Source organism: Cebidichthys violaceus, unplaced genomic scaffold (assembly GCF_023349555.1).
Source record: "Cebidichthys violaceus isolate CVI_PGR_0920_01 unplaced genomic scaffold, fCebVio1.0.p SCAF_46, whole genome shotgun sequence".
NCBI lineage: Eukaryota > Metazoa > Chordata > Actinopteri > Perciformes > Stichaeidae > Cebidichthys > Cebidichthys violaceus.
This window is the reverse complement of record NW_027176661.1, coordinates 1,934,505-1,960,468: the sequence shown is the minus strand read 5'-3', so window position 1 is coordinate 1,960,468 and position 25,964 is coordinate 1,934,505. Positions and strand designations below refer to the sequence as shown.

Here is a 25,964-nt window from a genome sequence, read left to right as displayed (position 1 = left end):
AACCTTTCTGAGTTTGGCATATGCTGTCATGATTCTTTTTCCGTTTTTAGTCCTTTGAGGTGTTTTTCAAAAGATTCACCCACATTTGGGAACATCTAGCTTGTCTTGATCTCTTCAAGTTGTTTTTATTTAGGTTGTGAAATAATCAAAGTGCTAATGACCAGACCTCTTTTATGGCCAAATAATACTTCTAATTAACATTCTGACTAATTTGACCAAGTTTTGAATCAGTAATTTCATTGGTGATTTAGTCACTTCAAGTCTTAATTCTGTCATTTCTTGCTCCGTGGCAGCATTGACTGCAGAAAAAATATTCTACGCACTTTCTCTTTGTCTCGTCGTCTTCCAGTGCACCTTTCTCTGCCGCTGTCCTCTTCTTTGCCGGCTTCTCTGTCCGATGAGACCGCGATGACTCCTGATGCGGAGAACGCCGTGGTCAGTCCCATCCTGCCCTTCCTGTTTCTGGGGAACGAGAGAGACGCCCAGGACTTGGACCTGCTGCTGCGCCTCAACATCGGCTTCGTGGTCAACGTGACCACACACCTGCCCCTCTACCACGTCAACTCTGGACTGCGCTACAAACGGTTGCCAGCCACCGATAACAGCAAGCAAAACCTTCGACAATACTTTGAGGAGGTTTTTGAGTTCATTGGTGAGAGACATATGATTGTTTTTGTGAGTTAATTTAAAAGATAGAGACTTTCACTCTGATCAAATTTGAACATCAATAGTTCGTTAAGACAGACCAACTAAGACAGGCTTAAATGCCTTGTAAACTCATCGTAATATCTGAGTCAGCCAAAACACTGTAAAATGATGTAGACTGTAAAAATCATCGTCAATAACATCCTCTGCACTCATATTTTGGGATGACATTTTCGCTGTTGGAAACAAAACACAAGCGAAGAGAACAAGGCAGTGTTTGAGTGGCATTGTGCCCCACAGCTACCAAAGCTGAAGTAGCACTTTGTATTTCTTTCTTGCCTCCAGCAACGTCACTGTCATGTCACTGTATTCAAAAGAACAACCGATTTCGCAGCTGCGCCCTAGAGACAGAGAACGTCGGCAAAAAAAGCAGGCGTTTTTCACACTATATTCATAACTCAGATAAAGATGGGTTTTGACAAATCTTCCCTTTGATGACAGTGATGATATTTTCTATATTCACAGCATGCGACGTAAAGCCAGTTTTAACTTTAATTCTGTTTCTGTTTAATCCTAAATCTGTTTTGTTGTTCTCCTCAACAGAGGAGGCATATCAGAGTGGACAGGGAGTGTTGGTGCACTGCCAGGCAGGCGTGTCCCGTTCTGCAACCATTGTCATCGCCTACCTTATGAAGCACACCCTCATGACAATGACAGATGCCTACAAATACGTGCGGAGTCGTCGCCCAGTGGTGTCCCCGAATCTAAACTTCATGGGCCAGCTTTTGGAGTTCGAGAGGGACCTCAACTCCGGCGTGACTCCTCGTATCCTGATGCCTAAGCTTAACGGTGTGGAGACGCAGGTGTGAGGAAGGTCAGGAGCGCGTAGGGTTACTGCCGGTAACAAAGAGATTAAAGCGGCACTGATGCGCGGCACTGAAAGAGTGCAGCACATTTTAGAAGAGCGACGTGATGAGAAATATTACAATCGAAAAAAATGGTATGGTTTGGCAGTTAGTGCACTTTTAATACTGTGAAACATGAGACAAAAGACTAGATGCTTCATTTGTTTAAGTAGTAACACTTAGACAACACGATCATCATCCAGTATACTGTTTATAAGATAATGTGCCAATATTTTGTATAGACCTAACATCACTGTCAGATATCTAATTTCTTTTTTTTCTGATGCCTCTTCCTTTTTGTTCCCATCGTTTACATTCACAGCCACAAACAGAAATACAATGACTGTGTTGCCATTAATCATAAACGCATGCTGAACGGATATGCAAACATGGAAAAGGTTCACTGGTAATGTACTACATCATCTGCAACACCACTCTGATGTTTCCACCACATGTAGCAACAAGGTTATTAATACACACCTTTCTTTCCATGCATTTGTTTCATTATCACTGATTGAATTGCCACAAAGATGAGAAGAATTCCTGACACAGACCTCAGTCACTGTTTTTGGTTAATATTATCATGTATATATTTTTTTTTCTATTTGGAAACTGTGCAATATTGCGGTATGGACTGAGTAGGAACGTGAGCAGCATTAACCTAGGAAACTTATCGCAAAAGGGACAAACAGCTCATGGAAAAGTGTAAAACAGCCTGCATATTAGCAAAAACAAAAAGTATTGCAAATGTGAAATAATACTGTGCACTCACAGGGTTAGAGTTATACAACACACAATATAACTGTAGTAATTTGTGTGACTAAAAATTACAATTATTTAATATGTGGGTTAATACACTGAAATAAGCTCATTATAAACACATACTGCAGAGCTGAAACCTCAACTCAACAGTACTTTCAGAGAGTTATTTATGCACACTATGATTTACAGTATATTTGACCAGAGGTTTGTGTTGGCAGGTAATGTCCTGCTGTAATATTGTGCTTTAAAAACAACAGACCTTCTCCAGCTGTGCAGTATTTATTTTATGGGTAATTCATAGGGAAAATACTTTTTTACAAAAAAAAGTATTGTTTGCGGTTTAGCATGAAACAGACCTGTCATGATGCACGGACAGGTATTTCTCTAATTATAAAAAGCACATGGTAGTTTGATCTTTTTGGTTTTTGGAGACAACTCTCAGTAACAAGAGGCCACATTTAACATCCTGCTTAATCTGGCTGGTCGGGAACATAGAGACAAACTATTTATTATCTGTTTATTATAAGCTTTTATTTTGTAACCTTAGATTTCTGATATTTGATTTCATTTGACATCCTGCGGTAGATTACAAGTGTTATTTCCCACAGTACCGGTAAGGGACAACCAAGAACCGATTTAGAAATTGTTACCATTCCTACACCATGAACAATCTTAAAGCCAAACCTACTTTATATTTAATTATTTGAATACCTTTGTGAAGGAATTAAAAAAAACATCACTGTTTTTTAGAGATGGTGATGTCTGATAGCTGATTGGTTGATATTCGTTACTCCCTAACTGTTCTATTGCCTTATTGTCCTTACTGAGCGTCTTAACTGTGTCCCTCGTGACTATGCATTGCTTTTTTTATGAAGGCTTTTGTTTGACTAGAGATGGTTGATTCACTTTATTGTTAAGGTCAGGCCTGAGTCCTATTCAATACACATTCAATTACCTGCACGGTCAATTTTCTGGTTTAAGGTTAAAACAAAACATCTCTGGCCATAGGAAGATATGAAAAATTTGAGTTTAAAATCATATTATTATTAAAAAACAGGGACAAAACTCTGGCTCTAATAATCAACTATAATATACAAAGCCAGTACAGATTGAGACTAATACTTAAATATAGGGCTGTAAATGGTGTGAAACAATATCATACAATCTGCAGTTTAACCAGCTTTTTAAAGAATCATAGCCACCTGTTTTAAAACTTCATATTATATCAGTTGATTCACTCTTTGGGAAGAATCAGTGATTCGTGGATAACTGATGTTTTCTAATCTGGTAGCAAAGGATGATAATTATTTTGCACATTTTCTAAACTAATGCCATACACATACATAAAATGCTGTTAATGTATACAGTACTTTATGACTTAAGCATTTGCAGAAGAAATTATAATTTTTTTGATAGCATCAATTGTCAGATATGACAGAAAGATTCAGGTGATGGAAGAGGGGACACTTGGGTTCTTATTATTTTACTAATTTGTGTTCTTTTCTCTTAGACAGAGGAAATAGATGGTTGTGCAGTCTGACAGGGACACCTGGGCACTCAGGATAGTCCAGGGACTCAGCACACATCTATTATTGTTTAAAACTCACTTGACAACACATTAGGGTTAAAGGGGGAAGGTCTACCTTGTGTGTCCATAAACACCCGGACAAGTCAGAATCTGAGCGTACGCGACTAAATACAAATGTTTACACCTGAATTAAGAGTACACACGAGTATTTGTTGTTAATTCCTTAAATATTTTAACCAAATTCCAGTTACCCCTTTTCCAGATTTTAGCAAAATACCCTGTTCCAAGTTTCTACAACCAAAATGCCTTCGGTTTAACGTTGTGTAATCTGGTCCTCCCGTGTTGTCATTATATTTCTGACTTTGTAAAATTAACCTGAATTTTGCTTGTTGGATTTATTTTCTGTCAAAGTGACTTTGATATAGGCTATATATTTTTCTACAGTCAAACTGCTTCATCGTGTTAGGTATACAAACTTACTGTAACTGTGTATTTACAGTTTTTTTTTTTTTTACATGAATCTTTGTTTTGTATGAAAAGCTGTTTGGACAGAATGCCATCTTTCAACTCTGCAGCGACAATAAGGATCTTGAGCTGTGCTATGCGTTGCAGTACTACAGTGTCACTGTTATCAGACCTCAGAAAACGTGAGTCAACATACCGCATTCCTGTTTTTACCTCTCGCCTTTATTTCAGCTGGAGAGACTTCAACCAAACATGCTGTTCCCTCCTCCAGTCTCTCCAGCTCAGCTCACAGTAGGTGTAGTATTTACCTTTGAAGAGGGCCTGTTGCTATTGCTCCTTGATTTTTATACAGACTTTATATGCAAAATGGCTGTCGAAGCAATTTATTTAATTCCAGGCTGTATGGACTTGCTGTGCAGTTGAGTCAGTGATGACCTCAGACGTTTGTACTCGAGAAACGCATCGAAGGCCAACGAACATTTTTTCTTTAATTCATACAAACTGAAGGGCCAGTGTCTCTGTGAGTGTCAGTGTGTGTAAAAAAAACAACTTCTGTTTGTGTTTTGCATTTGAAAAGAGGAAAGTTGTGACAGTCTGTATGATAAGCTTTTGAGAACATTGTATATCCGTGCATTGCTTATTTATGGGGACTTGATTATTCCTGTTTGTACTTTATCGCTCATTTTTAAACATTGTGTCATTTCCTGTACTAAATATTGACTTCAAGGCTATTGATTCATAAGACTGATGATGATGAGAAGAAAAAAAAGCAGATCACCTCCTCCCTTCCTAACGGGGGTAAGAACTCTTCAGGTACGACTATCATTGTAATGCTGTGTTGTTTCACCCCGTCGCCTCCAGAGACCCAAAAACTCATGTTATCTAACCTGTGATGCTCTTCCTTTTCATGATGGATTGTTTCTCTGAAGCAAATGTAATATTTTCACATTGTAGTAACTGGTCCTTGTATTTAGACAATGTTTTTACCTCCATGTACCGACTATACTCTTCATAATTATTTGAGGTGCACTGTGACTAATACAATGCTGCTATATCACAGGGACTTTTATTTTGTACGTCACATTTAGCCGATGCAAAGTGGTGAATATCGCTGAAGGTGACCGTTGCAAAGTGGGCTTGAATACGGAGGCCCTGCTTACATTGTTCCAATTCAATCCAGGCTTTATTATTGTGCTGCCTCGGTGCAGTGTGTTAATCTCAGAGTGACTGTGTGCACAACAATAGGATCTCTAGCTGCTCCTGTTGGTCTTCCTTTAAATGCATGACAGAAAGAAAAGAGAGTAAAATGTAGCAGTAAAGCATTTCTAAAAGCCCATGTCATCGCTCACTGTGGTCAATAAAACTGTGATGTTGCTTTTTTTTTGCAACAGTGTTCATTTTGTGAGAAATGTTGGCTAGGTTTGGTCATAGTTTTATGTTTAATTCAAATGGTTTCAAAGCTGTTGAGTTAAAACATTTATCCTGCAACTGAAATTTTGACAAAATGCACATTTGTATCACATGCCATTTAAACTAAACTGAATCAAGATGTTAAATCAACATGCTAGCATTATAACTGTGGGCATGTTAGGATGCTGACATTAGCATTTAGCTCAAAGCACAGCAGAGCGTAAGCCCGCTAGCATGGCTGTACACTCTTTTTTTCTTTTTCTAGACTAACACACATCTTAAACATGTAGAAAAGCTGCATTACAGAGATGTTTCTGTCATGTGAATTTTACAGCTCATAGTAACATTATTGTGATACAATCTGCATATGTGTCAGTTGCAAGATTTCAGTTGATTTACGCTCATTACGGTAAAACTGCTTGTCAAGGTTTTTTACAGTAATTCTTTGGTGTGAGCGGCAAAAAAAAACAGTTTAATCCAGTAGCATCTACAGTATACAGCACATGTATATTGATCTCATACTATGATGTGGTGTCAAGTACTTTTAAAATAGAAATGGTTTACAATTACAATTGGCCTAATGTCAGTAATACAGAATAAGTTATAAACCTACATCCATTGTCTAGAGAAAGATGAATTAGGATCTTTTGTATTTTATATGTTTGCTTTTGAGGTTAACTACCTGACGTTAAAGCTTGTGAAAAACTGCATTTAGAAAATGTTTGGACCTAGTTTAATTTGCTTCCTTATACAACAAAATATATTCTAATCGTACATGGGCTTGAGAATCTAGAGTCGATCTCAGACATAAAAGCCCCAAAACTGGCATCTTTAAATCATTGTGTAGCACTAAATCATATGCAAAATGTCAAGTGGAGTTATACTGAAATACAATTCAGAGAATCTGTAGCAAGTTAGCCAGTGTCAAGATTATTATCTCAAATATACACATGGCCTTCCATGCATCCATGACCTCCCGGAGAAGAATGAGGTTTAGAAGCTCTTCATTTAGACAGCAGCAGCGTCTACCCCATGGAGTTACAAGGATGTAGATGACAAGAAAAGTGATGTGTGTGGAAGTTGATTACGATTTAGATGTTTATGCTTTGTTGGCATGACGTCAAACTCCCAACCAGGCAGAACAGTTGTGCAATACATGGAAACACTAGCTGCATAAAGAAGTTTGAGGAGGTGTTCTCTGGATAAACTCAGTTCACACATGAACTTTCTCTTCCATTTCTTACATGTTTGATTAGCAGCAGCTCTGATTAATCTGGTTCCTGCCTTGGTGACATGACTGAAACTTTCCCATCAAGTGATTTAATTGCTATCTTGTCTTTTTTTTGTTGGTTATAGCTGAATATGATAAAAAAAAAAATTAAAAAAATTAAAATGTTACCGTAGTAGCATCCTAAAGTGTGCAGTACAAAACCTGCTGGCTGGATTGTGAAGTTGTTCTCCATGTTAATTTCTAGTAAACACACTGGAACTGGCTCTTTTCATTAAAAAAAACAACTGAGAAAATAATCATTCCTGAGAATCTTTGGTTTTTATTTATGTTGTCTTCCTGAGTGCACTGAAAGCTTTGGTGAACTCAAACATCCAATGAACGCATGCACCGTGAGAGGCTGGAGCTAACTCTGCCGACAGATCACCAGCACTCTTTGAATGAAGTCAGGAGTGTCTATTTGGAAAGTATTGAGCAGTTACATTGCCGTCAATAAAAACGGCCAGTTGCAATTGATGATTCAGATGATCACCCCACCCAGATCTGCTTTGCCCATCATGACATAAGAGCTGGTTTGGGATTCACAGCTGTGTGATTGAGCACCCGGGGCGGATCGATCAGTGAGAGAGGTTAAAACAAACTCACTGCCTGGCAATAACTACTGTGAATAAAAAGCATGAGCAGTGAGAGGCAGGACTGTACTGACTGTATGCAACTGTGAGGACCATACTTGTATTTCATAATGACTCCTCAATCTCTTATTTGAAAATCCCAGTGCAAGTGGTAATCTCCAGTTTTCCTGTTTAACCCACACTTTCATTTTTAGCCATGCTAGGGTCGTTGCTCGAGGGATGGCTGTGTCGCTCTGCCTGTATCGATCCACCAATTTGGTCCAGATTTAAATATCTCAACAACTATTAGATGGATTACCATGGAAGTTTGTACAGACATGCATGGTCCTCAGAGGATTAACAATGCATACTTTGTTGATTCCGACTTTTCCTCTAGCGCCACACTGACGTTCACATTTGTGATTTTGTGTGAAATTAAACAACTATTGGATGGATTGCCATGAAAGTTTGGCACAGACGTTTATGTTCCCCTCAGGATGAACTGTAATAACTTTGGTGTTCCCTTCACTTTTCATCTCTAACACAGCGTGTAAATCATTTCTTCACTACATTTAATTTATTTAAAAGAAATGTGTCTGTCATCATCAGTTTACTGAACAATCAACGCGCAGTCGTTTACACAAGAACCCATCAGCCACTTCTGAATGATTGGTTATCATAATGGACATTTTACTGTGGTTCGATTCTGGAGAATATTGAGATGCAGCAGCTGTTAAAAGCCCCCTGGTCATCAGGCATTAATGATCAGAGTCACACACATAATGCATCGTGCATTTTGTTCTTCAATATCAACACCTTACCATTGAGCTTGAAACCCGTCCAGCATTTCAGTGTCTGAATGCCAATCAAGGAATCAATGGCCCAAATGGGTTGAAATGAAAATCAACATTGGTCCAATATGTATTGACATCAACCTCGAGGCTGAGAACTGCACTATCCGCTGCATGGATTGAAATCAAAATGTCACCAACTTGTTAACCGGGTCACGCAAGTCTTATTTAAGCAGCAGTTTGATCGAGAGGGCAATGATAATCTGACAGCGTTACACAGGTGGATAACAAGAGAGCTTCGTGGTCTCATTCTCCATTTACTGTATGAGACAAATCAAACTTTCTAGTCACTAAAATCTGTCAAATTTACCAAAATGTTTAGATTTGTATTTGCGTCACAGAATAAAGCTTTTTCTTTTTTTAATCAAGTCAGTGAGAAATCAAGTGAGGCTGTTTCTCAGCTTTTAGGTCTCCAGACTTGAAGGCTCCAGTGTGCCATGGCAGTAATTAACTTCAACTTAATTAGGATTATTAATTAAGTCAAAATAAATGCTCTAAGTGTTCATTAATTGTAATATTTATAGCATAATAGATAGTTAAACATACAAGTGAGTTAATAATTCAAACAGTTTTTTGCTGAAAACATTGCTGGATTGATGTATAAAGCATTTTGCACTCTTATTTTGGAAAGACATGTAGAATTGACTTTTCTTTTACCAATATAATAAAGAGGGTTCCAGAGCTCATCTTCTTTACCATTTACACTACTAATCGTAACATTACTGTCATCACGGCAGCATATTATGAAATGACTTATTTGCTGGATGGCATGCACCCACACTAATTACACCAGACCATAACCTGCAGAGATGAAACAGGAGGTCTCGTGGACCATCTGAGGAGTGTTTTAGACACGTGCCTTGCAGTCATGTGCTGATTTGTACCTGCTGCCTCTGTTTCTCAGAGCGTGTGCCAGGACCAAAAAAATGAATTGCAAGGATTAAAACTGGTCTCTGTCAGTCCCTGCTGAATTAATTAATGTGGGTTTAAACTACCTGTGCTACCTGAAACCAGTTTACATATTGTTGCAGTAGATCAACCTGCTCAGCAGAAGAATGCATGAAAGAAATGGCCTAAAAAACAATACTGAAAGCGAGTGACAGTTGATAGCGGCTATTCAAACAGCCACAGGATAAATCATTATTATTCTGTGCTGTCAGTTCATTCAGAAACTGAGATACTATGTACAGATGGCGAGCAATTACCTTTCTGCAAGTCATAACAATATAGCAGTATATAAAGGTTTATAACACACTGTAACCTGGTATGCAGAAATAAAGACATTTTTAACTGGCTATTAATAATTTAAATAACTATAACCCATCTATGAAGCATCCACAATGTACTAACAACAAATAAATGCCAAATAAAACATATTCATAATCATCTGAAATGATGTGTCTTAAGAAGTTTCACTAATGTATCAATAACCAAATTTAAGAGACTTACATTTTTTCTTTTTCTAGAACTGTCAACATGAACTATCATGAAGAGGAAATTAAGATGCGGTTGAAAGCTTCAGAAAAGCTACTAAGTGGACCTTGAGTTAAGATTTTCTTTCTGTCAAACTCTCGACATGTCATTATATATGATTACAGATATGTGTATTGTGTTATTAAGCATTCATCAAATGTTTATGGTTTGTTTATTAGAAGAGATATAGTTGTTGAGAAATGCATTAACAAACACTTGAAAAATAAAAATACTTTATATCTGCTTACAGCTACATTTTAGTTTGTTAAAAGCATTTACAAATTGTTTATATACTGACTGTAAATGATAAATACGGGGTTAAATATAATAACTTTATAGATTGTTATGATCTTATTTTACTGTTCTCTCAGTGAAATAGACAGTGAATGTTTATTGTTTTAGTGTATATAAAAAGAATCACTTAATATTGTATGATAACATCAATCTCAAGGGACTGAATCAATAAAATGCAGGTTGAGTGCGCACATAAGACTGTTCCATATAAAAAGTTGTGTCAACCCCAAGATGGTTCTCGCCAAGGTAATTCTGTTTCTTGTGTTTTTCCTGTAATCCTGCCACCTATTCACTTGTTTTATCAGCAGACATTTGATAAATCATAGCAGGAAAAGCACAGGTGTAATCAATAACATTATCATTGGTTGCACAACTAAAATGGAATGCAGCCATAAATAATGTTGTGGATTATACCTGTACAATTTCATGCCTTGGTATTGTGAATGCTTACTTACTGGGACACATTTAGGACACAAATGGAGCAGAGACATCTTTTATGTTATTACCTGCACCTGTGCTTTTCCATGACAAGAAAAAACATCTACAGATTGTATTAACTTAACTTATATGTTTTTGTATGTGCGTATGTTTTAAATAGCATTTGAATTGAATTGCATTTCTGTTTAACTAACATGGAATGCCAATATGTATTACTAAATATCAGTGACGTGCGGTGAGGTTCGTGGCTGGTGAAGCACTGACTCGAGTCAGATTTACAAATATATGAACCCAATAGAGTAGTTTAAATCACCATTCAATTGGCAGATTGCACATTGACTACTGGTTGTTTTTCATATTTAATATTAGCATTCTTTACACACACATAGGTAAGGTATCCCGCGATAATCTGTGTAACAACCACGGATGTATAAAGAGAACAACAAACACATAAACGGTTACTTTACCTGTCCGACGTTGAATTGTTGTTGATTTGGTCATATTTCCTTGTTTTTTTTAGACATGTTTAAGCTTAGATATTGAATCTTACATTTTTGCGGTCAAAGCAAAATATAAGAAGAAGAGAAGTGTAAAAGAAGAGCAACGACAGAACAAGCATAAACCCGACCCGTGGGCTCTCGCACGCCCCCTTCATTGAGGCAGAGGTAGTGTTTGCCCCTCTGTGCTTTTTCACTGCGGTTTCTGTCAGATCAGCAACACTAAATATGTTGTACACAGACGTGAAATACATGACCTATTCTATGGAAAGAAAGGACATATAATAAAAGTGTCTACAAATATTACAGTGGTGACAAACAATGAGAAAGGAAAAGGCACGCGCTCAACCCAGTTTGTGAGGGATTCACAATCTGAGGTGAGGCACAGCTCGTCGCTGCCTCACCTCGCTGTCTGAACAGGAAATGCGCTAATTCAGCGATTTTGATTACAAAAATGCTTGAAATGATTGGAATCATACATAAATTAGATTTATAGCACAGATCAGTAGAGAAATATTAATTTTTATTTTATTTTATCATTAAAAATAAATTGTTTTTTACTTTTCATGACAGGCTCTGCCTCACCTGCCTCCCCTGACCACATGTCCCTGCTAAATATATATTACTATAAAAGTAAATACAACTGGAGATACATTTTGAGCTCCTGGGTTATTATCCATTATCAAAGTATCATAGGTGCAACTTGGTTCCAAGTTGCTCCAAAATCTATGACATTCTACCTCAACATGAATCTGCAATTGTAAAAAGTCCCTTTTTCAAAACATCCTGTTTTTGACACCAGCTAATCATCACTTGAGATTTGCTAAGACGGTACGGTTCCCTTGAGTCTCATAGGATTCATACTTGATGACCTTCCTTAACTGTTCTGTAAATTGAACTATCTTGTATCATTGTCTGCTCTTTCTGTAAACCAAGTTACTATTACAAATTAGATTTCACTATGATTTCACTAGGTTCCTATATCTCCCAGCTGGTCCATATGGACCAGGCTTGTTGTGAATGTGGTCTTCGCAGATCAGTGATGCCGTCAAACCTGCCAGCACCATCCAGCAGATGGAGTCCTTAAACTGCAGCCGCAAATTATAAATCCATATACTGCTGTTCACTCTGCCATCATGAAGTTCATCTGCAGTCAAGGTAATCAAGATTGAAATTGGTCAGTTCAACACAATAAAAAGCAAACCTGTTGAGATCAAGCAGAGTATGGACAGTGTGTGTGTGTGCAGCTCTTTGCTCTCTGATGTTTACATCATGCTGGAAAAAAAAAAAAATTTCATTTGCACAAATAAATGTTTTTCATCTTTTAGTAAAAATTCACAGGAGTTACGATCAATCTCTAACAAACAGTATTACTGGATAGCACCATTAAGAACTGCTAAACTGTGTTAAGATCAGCTACATCCACAAAAAAAGTAAAAAAGAAAGAAAAGAAATGAAAGAAAGAAAATAATAATCAAAGGTTTATCTATAATTTAGATATGTTTACTGGATTCACCAAACACCTCGTCGTGATTTTAATAAACTCATCTTGTTACATTACTATAACTGGATTTATTATAAGATTATGTTAAATTCCTCAAAATGAAAATAAAGCAAAAACGTTGCTTGATTTGTAAAAGTTTGTAAAATGTTCTCAATAAAACCACCACTAAATACAAAGCCACAACTGGACTACGGCAAGCACTAAGGTCAAACAAGCAAGAACGAGAAACTGCCTCTTTCATCTCAGAGATAGTACAAATTAAAAGAGAGGTCACCGCCGAAAAAACACAAGCAAAGGACATGCTCATAGCGCCATTAAGGAAACGCTAGCACAGCAAAGATGGCGTCTGACAGTTTTCGAGACTTCAGTTGCTGGCTTATCCTCTGAATCTCCACGATGTAGATAGATATCACAATAAGTGCGATGTACTTTTGTAAAAACAATCTCTATCTAACAGTTACACGCATACAAATGATTAATATTCACTTAAACAGCGTTACAGACAGAGCTGTTGTGGCGTAATGCTCATGCAGCTCTTTCCTCTACAGGGTCTTTGGTCTGAGAGCGTCATAAGAGTTGCTGACGAAAATACATCGACTCTGCTTTTCCCTCAAAGACATTTCATTTTCTCTGTATTATTAAAGTATTCAAGCAATCAGGTATTCTTCTCATCTGTAGGCTATAACATACACAGTGAATACCCGCAGGATTTTCATAATTTTGACAGTGATGCAAACCACTAAACCAGACTGCAGCAGTCCCCATAGCAACAGAGGAGAGGGAGGGCATCACAAAAGGCAGAGAGACACATAATGAGTCAGGCCACTTGAGTTCACATCCAAGCTTTATATATTCTTTTAGCACTAAAAACAAAACCACACACCACACAGACCATCCAATTCCCTCTGAGAGATTGAAACTTGAGAGATATCAGTTGGCCCCAATTTCCTCGGCACAGATATGGTACGATCCACCTTCATAATAAAACCCTCACCAATGGTTTCCCCCTCCCTCTGTCTGGCAGGTACCACTTACTGCCGAGGGGGTGATCCTACCCATCCACCACAAACCTAGTGCTCATTGTGGATGGATTGCAGTGCACTGGGCTGTATAGAGCAGGGTACCATCCAGGCTGTTGTCAGTGAGGGGTGGGGTCCGGCTACACTGATACCACCAAACGTAACCTTACAGAGGGTCACAGAGAGGCAGAAAAAGGGAGGAAAAAATAGAGAGAAGAGGGGGGAAGATTGCACCTGAAGAGGACTACAATACGGGTAAGGAGAAAAGGGGGTGGATGGAGATGGAAGGAAAAAAGACAATGGAGAAAGGTCCAGAATGGTTCAAATAGATTTGCTCCTTTACTGCTCTGCTTTTCCCCCCCCTGTTGACAATCCATCCTACTTGAATCCTTATTCATCTGTCACACATTTGTATTTCAGTCATTTGCACATTTATTCATAATTTGATAAATGTCTATGGTTGCAGTTCTTATTTCATTCTGCATTTGATGTGTGTGGTTATTCTTGCTCATAGTGGGAGAATCTGTTGGCCATGGTGAATAAATCTGACCATTTGGCCCAGTTAACATGTTAACATGAATGTACTATATGCTTTTGTTGCACTATAAGATGAATTGGTGTATCAAATGTGCCAATTTTACGACACAATGTTGACCGATATTTATACTCTATTACTGGGGACTGACTTGTTTCATGCTGTCTTGCTTGCTCTACAGCCAAGGCTGCCAAAATATATAAACAAGCAATGAATATCATAATTGTTGAGTATAGCTTTTATCATATGATGTAATACTGTACATTGTATTTATCTTAAAAATCTTAGTTCACACATAGAGTGTACTTAATTTGATCAACCACCTACACTCATATTGAAAAGCTAACTTTGCAATCAATAACCCTCGATGTATGAATAGGAAATAATAGTTTCAACCATAATTTATTGCAGCATGTAAACATTATTTATACAATTGTATCTATTTAGAAATACATTTAGTCAAATTGACAAATAGTATTTCTAGGATATATGATAAATTATTAATTATCTAGCTGGGCTAGAGGAGAACTATTTCATAAAACACTTCAACAAACAAATGCAAAGATTTACAGAAGGTATTTCCATCCATGAAGCTTAACTGTTGCTGTGTTTGTGGCCAGGATGAAAGGAGACACCCCAGTGAACAGCGCCATGAGTGTCGGCCAAGCAAGGAAGCTGGTGGAGCAACTGAAGATAGAGGCCAGTTTCTGCAGGATAAAGGTAAGAAAAGCTTCAGATTCACATATGAAAAATAAAAGTCAAAGGAGCTTAAACAAATGAGACGAAGGGGAAAATGGAGACAATTGTCAAGTAAAAAAAAAAGCAATACAGTGGATTAATTAACACACTCAATCTTAATTGGACTCTATGAAAAGCTAAAATAAAAATCCTGCTCTCTCAATACAAGTCCAGATTTGTCTGGTTCCCAACACTGAAATCTTAAGTGTTCCTATGTTACAGCAAGTCAAGTACATGTCCAGATTAAAAAAAGACAAAGTTTGATTTACGTTCATATAAAGCCTCAAATTGGATTAGTTGTGACCATTGACCCTCTCGAAGTCAATGCTTTCCATTGGAGAGTTTCCAAATGTTATTGGCTTGTGTCATGTTCCTAATGGCATCAAAAACCTTACAGAGGCTTCTTTTCCTCTTTACAAACGATGATCCAGAAGAAAGTTTGAACCAGCAGTGTTCAGAACGATGAAGCATCTTTTGCAGTGAGGAAGACGTGCTTCCTTCTCTTTACTCCAAGACTTTGCAAGACCCAGTACATATTTAACAATTAACTGGACCTTTAAAACGTTTTACATGAACTGTAAATTCATGAAGCAAAACTAGAGGTTTTCTTCGTACACTTCTATTTTCTAAAAACTGCTAACATTCAAAGTAAATCCAGTTAGTTATGTACTGATGCCCATGTTTTCCACTCAAACTCTACCGCCATTGATTCTGTATTGTTTCATTGCCTATTTTTGTGCTCATGCTCGATTACGTGTTCTGTGCTGTTCTGTGATACCTTTGGAACTGCAAACATCCGGTTTTCTTCAAATGAATCGATATTTCACTCGCTCATCCTGTTTAGTATTATTTATAGTAGTATATCCATTTGCATTTTCTAGTAAACAATTCTCAACTTCTTGCAGCTTTGGTAGAGAAACATTTGATACAATTCATTTTGCCTCGTTCAATCTTCATTAGCCAAATCTGAGCCGTAAATGAAAGACACTGAAACATTCAGACTAAGGCTTTAAAGCCAAGACTGTAAAATGATGTGGTGAGGGGTTGTAAAAGGTGTCATTACTATAAGATATTATTATGATTACACGCTGTATATAATGACACGCATGGACCTCAGACAGAAACAAAAGATGGGGATAAAATGATTACTGAGAGAATACAACACAACACACCACTGATCTTCATGAGGGTTTTAAAACGATCTTTCTTATGAACTCTGCCAAATCTGTATGACCCGGAATAAACTGTTTATATAGTCTGCAGTTAAATGAACAAAGCAGAAGGTAAAAAAATTAAATCATTGTACAAACATACTGTATTAAAGGAAATTTGCCAAAGATATACGTCAGCATACAACCACGTCCAGGGTTTCCAATATGTAAAAATATCGCACAGGTGGAGTACTTAAATTTATAAATCCAGATCCTGAGAGAATAATGTATTCATGTTCATGACCCATCCTAAACCTGAGCATCCTCATCTCCAGGTATCAAAGGCAGCCGCCGACCTGATGGCGTACTGCGACGCACACTCCTGTGACGACCCGCTCATCACCCCCGTGCCCACCTCAGAGAACCCTTTCAGGGAGAAGAAATTCTTCTGCGCTCTTCTTTGAGACCAATCAGGGATTGTTGTGATTGACAGTACAACTGTACAGTGTGTACATGTATGTACAGTGTGTACATGTACTTCTGATCTGAATAAGACATCAATGTACTATAGTAACCTTGTATAAAAGCTGCCGATGTACAGTACACATAATCAACTACAAAATGTCTCAAACTAAATTCTTTAACTGCTGACGTCCGTCTCAATGTTAGAGGGGAAGAAGAAAAAAAAAAAAACTTGAAACAAAACCAGAAAGCAATCAGTAAAGAGTCAGAGTTATTATTATGAAAAACAAGACCGGAAGTCTTAGGAAAATACATTTAAGAAACAGCTATCATCTGTTCGGAAACACATTTCATGCTCATTGATATTACAGGTAACTGCCAAGAAGAAGACATTGTGGGCATCGAGTGTCTTAATGGCCTCCACTGGTCACAGGAACAGACTCGTATGGATTCTGCAGCATTTGACTCTTTTAACTGGGAGGCTAAATTCCCACATTAGGTCTTTTGGATTGTGGTGGTGCTACAGGTCTCAGATGCTGCTCTGATAAGTCAGGGTGGTCAGTTGTCCCCATAAAAATTGTCTATACATTTGAGATCTGGCAAGTGAGAGAAAAAAAAAGACAAGCCTATGTTAGGTGATGAAGGACTTCCTGTGTGGTGATTACTTGTAAGGCGGAGGTAATAACACTCTTCTTCAGATTAGACGTGCTTTACTTACAGGTAGAGGTCTTCATTCTCTCTCCAATATCGGAATCTGTCCTTCAGAGCTACGTCTAATCTGTCGTCAATATGTTTTGTAATCCTCATCCACTTTCCTGTTTTGGCAGTTTAGGACAACAGCTGTTTATGACTGGAGTATAATCATCGATTCAATGTAGTTCGAGGTTTTACTAAGATTTTAGCATTTTGCTCATTTCTATGCTGTTGCTGTAGCGTGGGTGTGTATGTGTATACATAGGTGCTACTGTGATAGGTAAGCAACGATTCTGAGCATCTGATCACTGTCAAATCAAGATTTTATAGTTCAATTACACAGATCCCCCCCCCCCCCCCCCCCCCAAAAAAAACAACATTCCAGTCGTTAAGGACATATAATCCACGCTATTAAAACAAAAATATTTGATTGACACAAACAATTTCATATTTCTTTGAGGCAAAAATTGAATACAGCAGTTAAAATGTACTTTTAAAGAATAGTGTACGTCGTCATTTTAAATAATCAGGTCTGAGGTTCTCCAGAGCAGAGGGATCCTTCAGTCTCACGTCTCTGCTCACTCATGTGAATGACTTTTTAATTAAAAGGTGTCACTTTCTCTGTGGTTATTTATCCATCTACAGTAAAGGCAATGGTTTAGTTCTGTTCAATCAGATCCACAAAAATAAAAAATCTCTCATTTGGAGTTCCCTCAGGCGTCTCGTCTCATGAACTTCATGGCATCCTCGGCATGATGAAATTTTTGGGAACCCCTGCTCTGGACCGTTTAAAAACAATGAACCAATGTATTGTCAATATCCTGCAAATATCAAAATTTGGAGTTTTGGTGAAAGAGAGATCATGGAACATCATGTAATGAAATAAAACCTCCTGTTATCAAAGATTTTCTCTCATTTGTGATTTTATTTGATAAAAATTGAATAATTTAAATGGACATGTTAGAAGAAGAAAAAAAAATACATGTTTCCAAATCTGATGCTTGTCTTTTATATATTTTTAATGATGAGAGCAATATAAAAACCAAAGAGTTTACACAGCCAAATAGAAACATCACCTAGAGGTTAACAAAAAGCTGCTACACAACAGTTACATCCTCCAACAGCTGGTGTGCGACACAGTCTGGACATGCACTACAGCAGGTTATAGCTCATCGGACTGAATGGAACGTATATACTGGCGTGTGTTAAGGCATCTCATGTTTAGAAACACAGTCAACGAAAATATAGAGATCAGTTATGAAGACCTGACTTAAATCAGGCTCATTGGTGTTACAAAATGCATACTACTTGTACTTCTTACTCCATTTAAAGCCACTGGAAACTGAGACCAGTGAATTCCCTTTGTTTAGATTGGATGGGTTAGTTTCCCTCTTGTTGGGGATTTTGATTTGCAGAAACAGAAATGAGGTCATCTTCTGAATGGGTTATACATTTACCCTGCAGCAAGTACAAAATGCTTTAGCGGTGTCCTCTATCTCCTTTAGTAGACGTTTACTACAGCCGGCTCATCAGCAATAGGCCGACACGTTTTTGACAGTGTTTGTTGCATCTTCATCTTTATTTATATACTTTTCCCATTAGGTTCAAACAAGCTCTGAGCAGACCATATGTGAGGGAGTCTGGCCCTGCTGCTTCTTCATATGCAAGATCAAAAGTTAAAAGTTTGTGTAATAAAATAAAAAAGATCTACATCTTTGCTTAGACCAGTGTCACATAAGGTTTGAGGTTTAGTTTCCATTTGTCACATAAAGTTACATCTTCTGCAAGATACTTCAAACAGACAATACACCTCTTCAAGAAATCCTTCAAACATTGTTGGTGATGCTAAACTGTGTTAACGATGAACTATTTAAAATAATACAGCTTGCATCAACTTTCCAATGGCTTTAAAAAACAGGCAATCGGGGCACGAAACCCAAGAGTTGAAGGTGATAAATATGAGTCTGGATTGTTCTGGTAAATCACTACTTTACAGAGAAAGACAAGTGTGTGCTGAACTGGAACACATAAAAACAAAGTAGCCATGTTTGGCTTAAGAATTTGAAATTCCCAGTACATGGCCAACAATGGATGAACCATACATTTAAAATTCAACCTTTAATAGAAAGTACATGCAGTATTTCAACAATCTCGGACGCATTGAATATTATGCGCATGAGCAGCTTTTCCCCAAAATGGGCATGCTGGCTCAGTGGCACGACTTACTGGTCGACATAAATGGACAGGAGCCATCCTTATTGTGATTAGCGACACTCGTGCTTAGACTATAAAAAGTTGAAATGACTGCCATAAGATGATCTGACAGTGAGTAGGTGACAGAGGCAGATAGAATTGTCGCGTTTTGTGATTCTCCAGCCAACTTTATAATAATGTCAATTTAAAGAAAGAGTGAGCCAGTGTTAGTCTAGACCTACTAGTGATAGACCATGAGAAGGGCATGTGTGAAATCTGTTTAGGGGGGTCAAAGAATTTCAGAAATACACGGAAAATTTTAAGAAATTCTAAATAAATTGACTTCCAGAACCACGTTTGTGTGAAGAGGGTCAGTTCATATATACGGTGTAGCTGAATTGGATTAAGATTACTGAAGAGGTAATGTACAGTTTGGACTCCAGAAGTAGAAAACAACGGCTGAATGCTTTATAAGAAGGCATCACACCATTCTTTAAGGCAGCCATAGCAGTCACCTTGTTGTTTCACATTTGCCTTGCAAGTGTCCTTCAGCCAATCCCGGAAAAGCTCCTCGTCTTTCTTTAGCACAAGAAACTGCCCGAGGACGACGTACGCCTGTGAAGGGAGAGATGAACGCACAACAGAGAATCTAATCAAGACTGGAATGCATGCGTCACAGGATTTCCCACATTGACCACCATGTTGTCAACAATCCGATGCTGGATCGCAACTTCAAAAATCATTACATTGTTATGTAGAATGGGGATGGCTGGACACACCTGAGAATAGATTTTAAGCAGGTCTATTCACACACACAAAAAGTCAAAAATGTCTAAATGATACCCACACAGGTCTGTGGTAGCCTACTGGATAACAGGAAACAATTAAATTAAAAAAGAATTAGGAAACTTTTACTCCACCTTATAGAATTTAGTGCAGGCTTTATCATTTGCTGTGTTTATTTTAAGATTAAGCCATGTTCCTGAGAACGCTGAATAGCTTGTTAATCAAGTTCAGCTTGATTTGATTTCAACCTAACTGCAAGTATGATAATCTGGCTATGGTGTCAACACAACCATACACTGGTTCATACTCAAAAACACCGTAACAACTGCTTTTAGACAACAATTTGTTACTATAAGTTACAACATTACATGACCTTGAATTCTCGTGTTACTTCGATAGAGAATCTGAAAATCTGAAAATAATGACTTAACTAATATGACCGAATTACATAATCTGTTGCATTTCTTGTTTACATTCATTATTTTGCTGTACGGATTTCAAGACCCAAATACAGTTACTGTGAGAATAGACTGTGCATTTGATTTGTGGTAAATATCTTTTATATTACACAAAAAGGCAAAGAAATCAAATTTCCACTACCTTATCAAAACCTTTCTCCTCCAGTCTTCCGCCAAGGACGTCTCCGATGCCGGCAAGAGCCCCCACAGGCTTCTCCCCCATGGGCTCGGCCACAAAGTCTTTATGTTTTTGGGATGTCGACGACATGGCTGCTTTGTAGACGGTCAAAGATCACCAACCAATAAACTGAAACACAAAAGAGGATAGAATGTAAAAATCATGCAAATGCCTTGTGTCACGATAATAGTGGGTAGTGCTCCTTATTTAAAAGAAGGTTAAACTGGGCAATGAGTCTTGGTGCTCACCCAATAAACGGATTTGAATGCTTTTCCAAGTAACTTGTTCGTGCTAAAAGGTTAAAAGTCAATACTTTCGGTTTCATTGAAACCCAGTATGAAAAATACATCACCATCCTTGACTGCACTGTATGCTGCAACATTACAGGACACACCCTGTGCACTGACTTGAGAGGCTAACCTGGTGTTAAATACAGTATGATGAATTGTTAGATCACTGATGGACATGTTCCAATCAGTTGAAAGTTGGTGGAAGCTAAAACATATCTGGCAATAAAACCCGTTGTTTTGACAAAAGAAGCCGACAACCACAAACGTGCGAGCTGCAGAATGAATTACTATTTGGGTCAATATTTAAATAATGTGAATGTTTGCATGGTATCCACACACACACCTGCCACACTGGATGAACATGCACGTGTTTACACTCATTGTTATAGCAACAATGCGGGTCAGGGTACACCCACCGTTGATTTGCGCGCGCACTACATTTCAGTGCTAACAACTGTAGCACAACGAGCTAACGTTCACGAGACTCAAACTGCGCTATCGTTTATTTCCCTACGAGTCGCAGCAGCTTGTTACCAGGGGGTGTTGTCTTTTTTGTTTTAAACGTAATAATCCTCAGTAAATCGTTATCGGTTAAGTTAGCACTGTGAAGCGAGAGAGTAGCGTAGTTAGCTCAGAATATAGGCGCCTTCAAATTCATTGAACAGTAGCCATTGATAATAACTCTTAACGGTTGTCGTATGGTGCTACGTTTTATTTACGGCTTGTTTCAGCTAATGACAGCAACGTGTACTGTGGCTGAGTATTATTAACTTACCAATTATTGTCCCGTCCTGGCTAAGTATTAGCGTAGTTGGCTGGAGAGTCGTGTGGTTTCTGTTTCCGTCAGGCACCGGCGACCACAATGCAATGCGCTCGTTTCTTGCGTCTTTAGATCTTCGGGTGTTATTTTCCCTGATTGTTGACTTACAGGATAAACAGATCAGCCGTGCTTTGAACAGTCACTTCTCAACAAGGCAGCAACTTCTGATCGTACAAGTAGATTACCATCGATCTAGCCTTATATCATGAATATTGCCTGCAATACAGGTAACCAAATAATATTGGTTCATTAAAATAACTTTGAAAATTGTATTGTATCATAACAGTAGCTACCTAGTGCTGAGTAACCTACTTTATCCATTTATGAGGCTCTATATCAATATGGTAGCATTACATACCCCTATTTTGCATATGTGAAAATTGAAAAAAAAAAATTAAGACTTCTAAAGGGGCTTACTTTTCATATACCTTTCTCAGCAAGGGGCAGATAAAGAATCCATCATGTCAGTGACATTCAGATAAATACAACTGTCTAAATTCTTTAATTACAACAAACAATATCAAAGACTGATGCATATCCTTCTAAAGTTAGATGTATCAAATTTGAAAATGAGTCTAAATGGATTTCAGTATACGTGGTGCCACCGCAAAGTCCTTGTGGTGAAGGTGATGTATACATTTGTATCAATAATTATATAAAAAAAATCTGATGTTGCATGGGTGTGTAGGATGGATTAAACTCCTATGCATAAATATTTTTCATATGGTGTGTTCATACAGTGTGCTTGTCAGACCAATGTCACTCCATTTTCAGAGGGCCCTGGTTGCTCTTCTTTAATACTAAGCATGCCTACTTTGATTCAGAATGATTAATTTGTACTGTACATTATGGACACAAGTTCATCATAAGAAGATCACAGCTGTGGGACATTTTGATAACACACCAAATTAAAAAAAAACAAAAAAAAAAACAACATGATTAATGCTCTCAGGGTGAATTTTATTTACTCACAGGTATCAGTATACAGAGGAGGAACGCAGTTCTTTTAGATTGCCATTCATGTCATAGTTGTGCGCATTAATAACTTTCCAGTTCTGTTTGACAAAACTGAAAAAAAAAAGAAAAGAAAAAAAAAAAAAAAAATGGCATGTGACTTTTGCATCTGTCTTTGGGAAAAGGAAAAAGATTGAACAGGGTGGTACTGGGCTTTTAGTGCAACTTTTACAGTGACTCCGTTTGCAGTTTTGGTTAATGAGCTCTAAATAAGCCTAGAGCGCAGACAGAACATTGGAAGCCAGGCTGCAGGTCAGTCCAGTGCCATCAGGCTCCACATTGATCTTCTTCACAACGCCATCTTCCACAAGCATGGCATATCTGAAACACAGGAGGAAGTACACAAGGATTTGTAGCTATGGACTTTAAATGTACCAGTACAAGCCAGACACTGACTACAATGCACTACTGATGAAATAAAATAAATAAAAGATGGGTTTTTCTCAGTATTATTTTAGAAATACTGTTATCATTGGCCTTTGGTTCAAGGTTCACATGCTCCATTTCAGAATGTTTTAAATATGGAAACTTCCAAACTCAGACACTCAAAATAAATTTGTGGACAGTTAATACTGTGCACTATTACAGTAAAAAGGGAGTGATTTCTGAGACGGCATGAGTTTATTTATTTATATATATATATATATATATATATATATATATATATATATATATATATATATATATATATATATATATATATATATATATATATATAATTTTATTTTTTTTTAAAAAAGGAGGTGTGATACTGAAAAACTAAAATTGGCAAAAGGATCAATACCTCTTGGACCGCTTGTTCCCAAGTGCCTGCACAATCTGATCACTGTCCAGTAGCAGGTCAACAGCCTAAGAGGCAGAAAGAAAAAGACAGATGAGTACACACAGTCACAGAAAATAGAACACTTATACATACATATATACACATACAAGACATTTAGTTTTACCTTTGTAAAAGCTCCAGTAGAATCAGCCAGCATTCGAACCTGCAGAAGACAGTAGCAGTAAGCCCACAGCTCAGTTGTATGCCATTAGTTATGATTTCCAAAATGCACCAAAAAGGACATTCCATACCTTGCCATCGGTCCCATGCTCCTTTCCCCAGGCAGCCATGACAAATGCATCATTGACAGAAATGCAAGCGACCTCCTGCACACCTTTACTCTTCAAGTCCTCGGCCTGCTGCACAAAACCTGGGAGGTGAGTCTGAAAGCAACAAGACAAATACGTCAGCTGATGCAAAGATGACCGTGCACAGCAAGACACAGCGAACAAGAGATGGCAGCGTGGTCACAACCTTGGAACAACCAGGGGTAAAAGCTCCAGGTACAGCAAAGAGGATTCCCTTCTTCCCCTTGAAGAGCTGATCCATGGCCACCTTATTTCCTGGTTCTCCCTCTTGGACCTCCACCGCGGGGAGCTGTTCACCAACCTGTTGGGGATTGAGAACACCATAATGCAAGAAAGTAGATCCAAACTATACAAATGTAATGAAAGATATGAGCATGGTGGTTTAGCAAATTATGTAGTAAATAATCTGAACAGGATAGACATTTTTTTATTGTAATAGGCGTACACTTGCACACTTGTTGCCACTAGAGGGCGACAAATCACCAGAGACATAGATGCATGCGTTTCGTTAAAATGGCCGAATACCTTAACTCAATTTAACAACATTAACCGACTAATAAGCGACACTTTAACACATAGTTTTCAACAAGATCTAATTAATTTATATTACTTTAACGATGTCTTTGAATGTGTTTAATTTAAACAATATTTGTAAGGTTACAGTATTTGCAGCCGTTTAGTTTAGGCACAAGTGTAAGTTAACTTCCTCAAGGACTTCAGGAATAAGAATACGTTACGTATGCTTTCACATACATTAACTGACGCCAATATAACAAACAAACAAACTAAGAGTTCAAGTTAACTAAGTCAATGTTAACTACGCAGGTCTGTATCGGTTTTCGACTGACTACCGTGATGTATAAATAGCAGTGGAGCAGCCAGACTACAACTACATGTTAATCATTGATAGTTTGCATAATGCTACGTTCAATGCACCAGCAGGTGTTGAGGAGGCTGTTGGTAAAGTACCGAGAGAACGGACACGGTTTAGAATAAACAAACACACACATTATAGCCCTCCTGGCTCATTATTGTGATGGCGACGGTTTTCAGAGGGACAGCTAGCTTGGTGGGCTACAGGGAAGAAGACGACGCATGTGACTAGTCGTGTAGTTTAGTTAATTCTACGAAAATAAATAAAACGACACCTCTCTCTTTATGTAGCGCACACGGCTAAAGTTAGCTCAACGCATGCAACTCTCACCTGAATCGGCATTTTGACAATAGGAGACGTGTGTAGAAGTTTCACGCGCTGGAGAACACGGATGCGTTTGATGATGGTGCTCGTGACGGAAAGCATTGTGGCTCGCTATTTAAGCTGCTGGCGTGAATGTCCTGTGGCAGGTTTGTAGTGTGTCCTGTGCTGCGTTTATGGTCTTAGACGCACCTCAGGCTGGCTGTCTCTGTGATTTACCTCACTGTTACTCACACTAGTGTCCCACAGAGAGTTTGGCTGTTTGGGACTTAACCTAGCTTCCAGATTTGGGCCTGCTAAATCTGTATTTACTGCGCCATCTGCTAACAGGAAGTCACTTGCCTAGTGTAGTATTTGTTAGACTGATTGATAAAAGCGCCGTTGTGGAAGTGCTAATATACTTTAATTCATAAAAAATATCATATAATCCATTGTGAGTAAAAGTCTGACTTCAAAATGCTGCCTAAGTAAAAGAGCACAACAATGTAGTTTGTTAAAGTGGAGCCAATTTAAGGTGCTTTGTTTACTACTAGGTAGATTAGCAGTGTAGTACAGCATCATGTCATATGAATGTAGGAGTATCATGTTTTTTAATATAAAAAGTAACTAGTAATTTATAAACCTTTGCAATACTTCAGCTCAAGCACACTCTTTAACAATCCTACACAGACAGACAGACATGACATGTCA

The 25,964-nt window shown here is 38.0% G+C and overlaps 3 protein-coding genes across 3 annotated transcripts in view; 1 reads left to right on the top strand and 2 right to left on the bottom strand.

Moving 5' to 3' along the window:
* The window catches only part of si:dkey-175m17.7 (uncharacterized), a 29,953-nt gene extending 13,187 nt beyond the window's left edge, over positions 1-16,766 (top strand). The window contains exons 3-7 of the mRNA XM_068729406.1: positions 350-652; positions 1,249-1,508; positions 4,381-4,487; positions 14,786-14,885; positions 16,390-16,766. Coding sequence (XP_068585507.1) covers positions 350-652; positions 1,249-1,508; positions 4,381-4,487; positions 14,786-14,885; positions 16,390-16,518 — 899 coding nt within the window. The 3' untranslated portion in view covers positions 16,519-16,766. The remainder of the gene's footprint in view (positions 1-349; positions 653-1,248; positions 1,509-4,380; positions 4,488-14,785; positions 14,886-16,389) is intronic.
* A 1,444-nt stretch (positions 16,767-18,210) lies between these two features.
* On the bottom strand, positions 18,211-21,975 carry banf1 (barrier to autointegration nuclear assembly factor 1). Its single transcript, XM_068729401.1, has 3 exons — positions 21,890-21,975; positions 20,789-20,953; positions 18,211-20,017 (listed from the first exon to the last, which is right to left on the bottom strand). The coding sequence occupies exons 2-3, from the start codon at positions 20,912-20,914 to the stop codon at positions 19,871-19,873; spliced, it is 273 nt and encodes a 90-aa protein (XP_068585502.1). The 5' UTR covers positions 20,915-20,953; positions 21,890-21,975; the 3' UTR covers positions 18,211-19,870.
* An 898-nt stretch (positions 21,976-22,873) lies between these two features.
* Positions 22,874-25,563, bottom strand: prdx5 (peroxiredoxin 5). Its single transcript, XM_068729536.1, has 6 exons — positions 25,284-25,563; positions 24,246-24,380; positions 24,023-24,154; positions 23,896-23,934; positions 23,733-23,797; positions 22,874-23,269 (listed from the first exon to the last, which is right to left on the bottom strand). Exons 1-6 carry the CDS (start codon positions 25,377-25,379, stop codon positions 23,164-23,166), a joined length of 573 nt encoding a protein of 190 aa, XP_068585637.1. The 5' UTR covers positions 25,380-25,563; the 3' UTR covers positions 22,874-23,163.
* Between the last annotated feature and the right edge of the window lie 401 nt (positions 25,564-25,964).

What these genes read in the sequence shown, in the direction of transcription:
- prdx5 (XM_068729536.1), bottom strand. Translation starts at nt 25,379, where the DNA reads ATGCTTTCCGTCACGAGCACCATCATCAAACGCATCCGTGTTCTCCAG. An exon ending in AGCATGGGACCGATGGCAAG is followed by an intron (nt 23,935 to 24,022) that starts GTATGGAATGTC and finishes TGTCTTCTGCAG; the next exon opens with GTTCGAATGCTGGCTGATTC. An exon ending in GGGAACAAGCGGTCCAAGAG is followed by an intron (nt 23,270 to 23,732) that starts GTATTGATCCTT and finishes CCTGTGTTTCAG; the next exon opens with ATATGCCATGCTTGTGGAAG.
- banf1 (XM_068729401.1), bottom strand. Translation starts at nt 20,914, where the DNA reads ATGTCGTCGACATCCCAAAAACATAAAGACTTTGTGGCCGAGCCCATG. An exon ending in AGGAGAAAGGTTTTGATAAG is followed by an intron (nt 20,018 to 20,788) that starts GTAGTGGAAATT and finishes CTCCCTTCACAG; the next exon opens with GCGTACGTCGTCCTCGGGCA.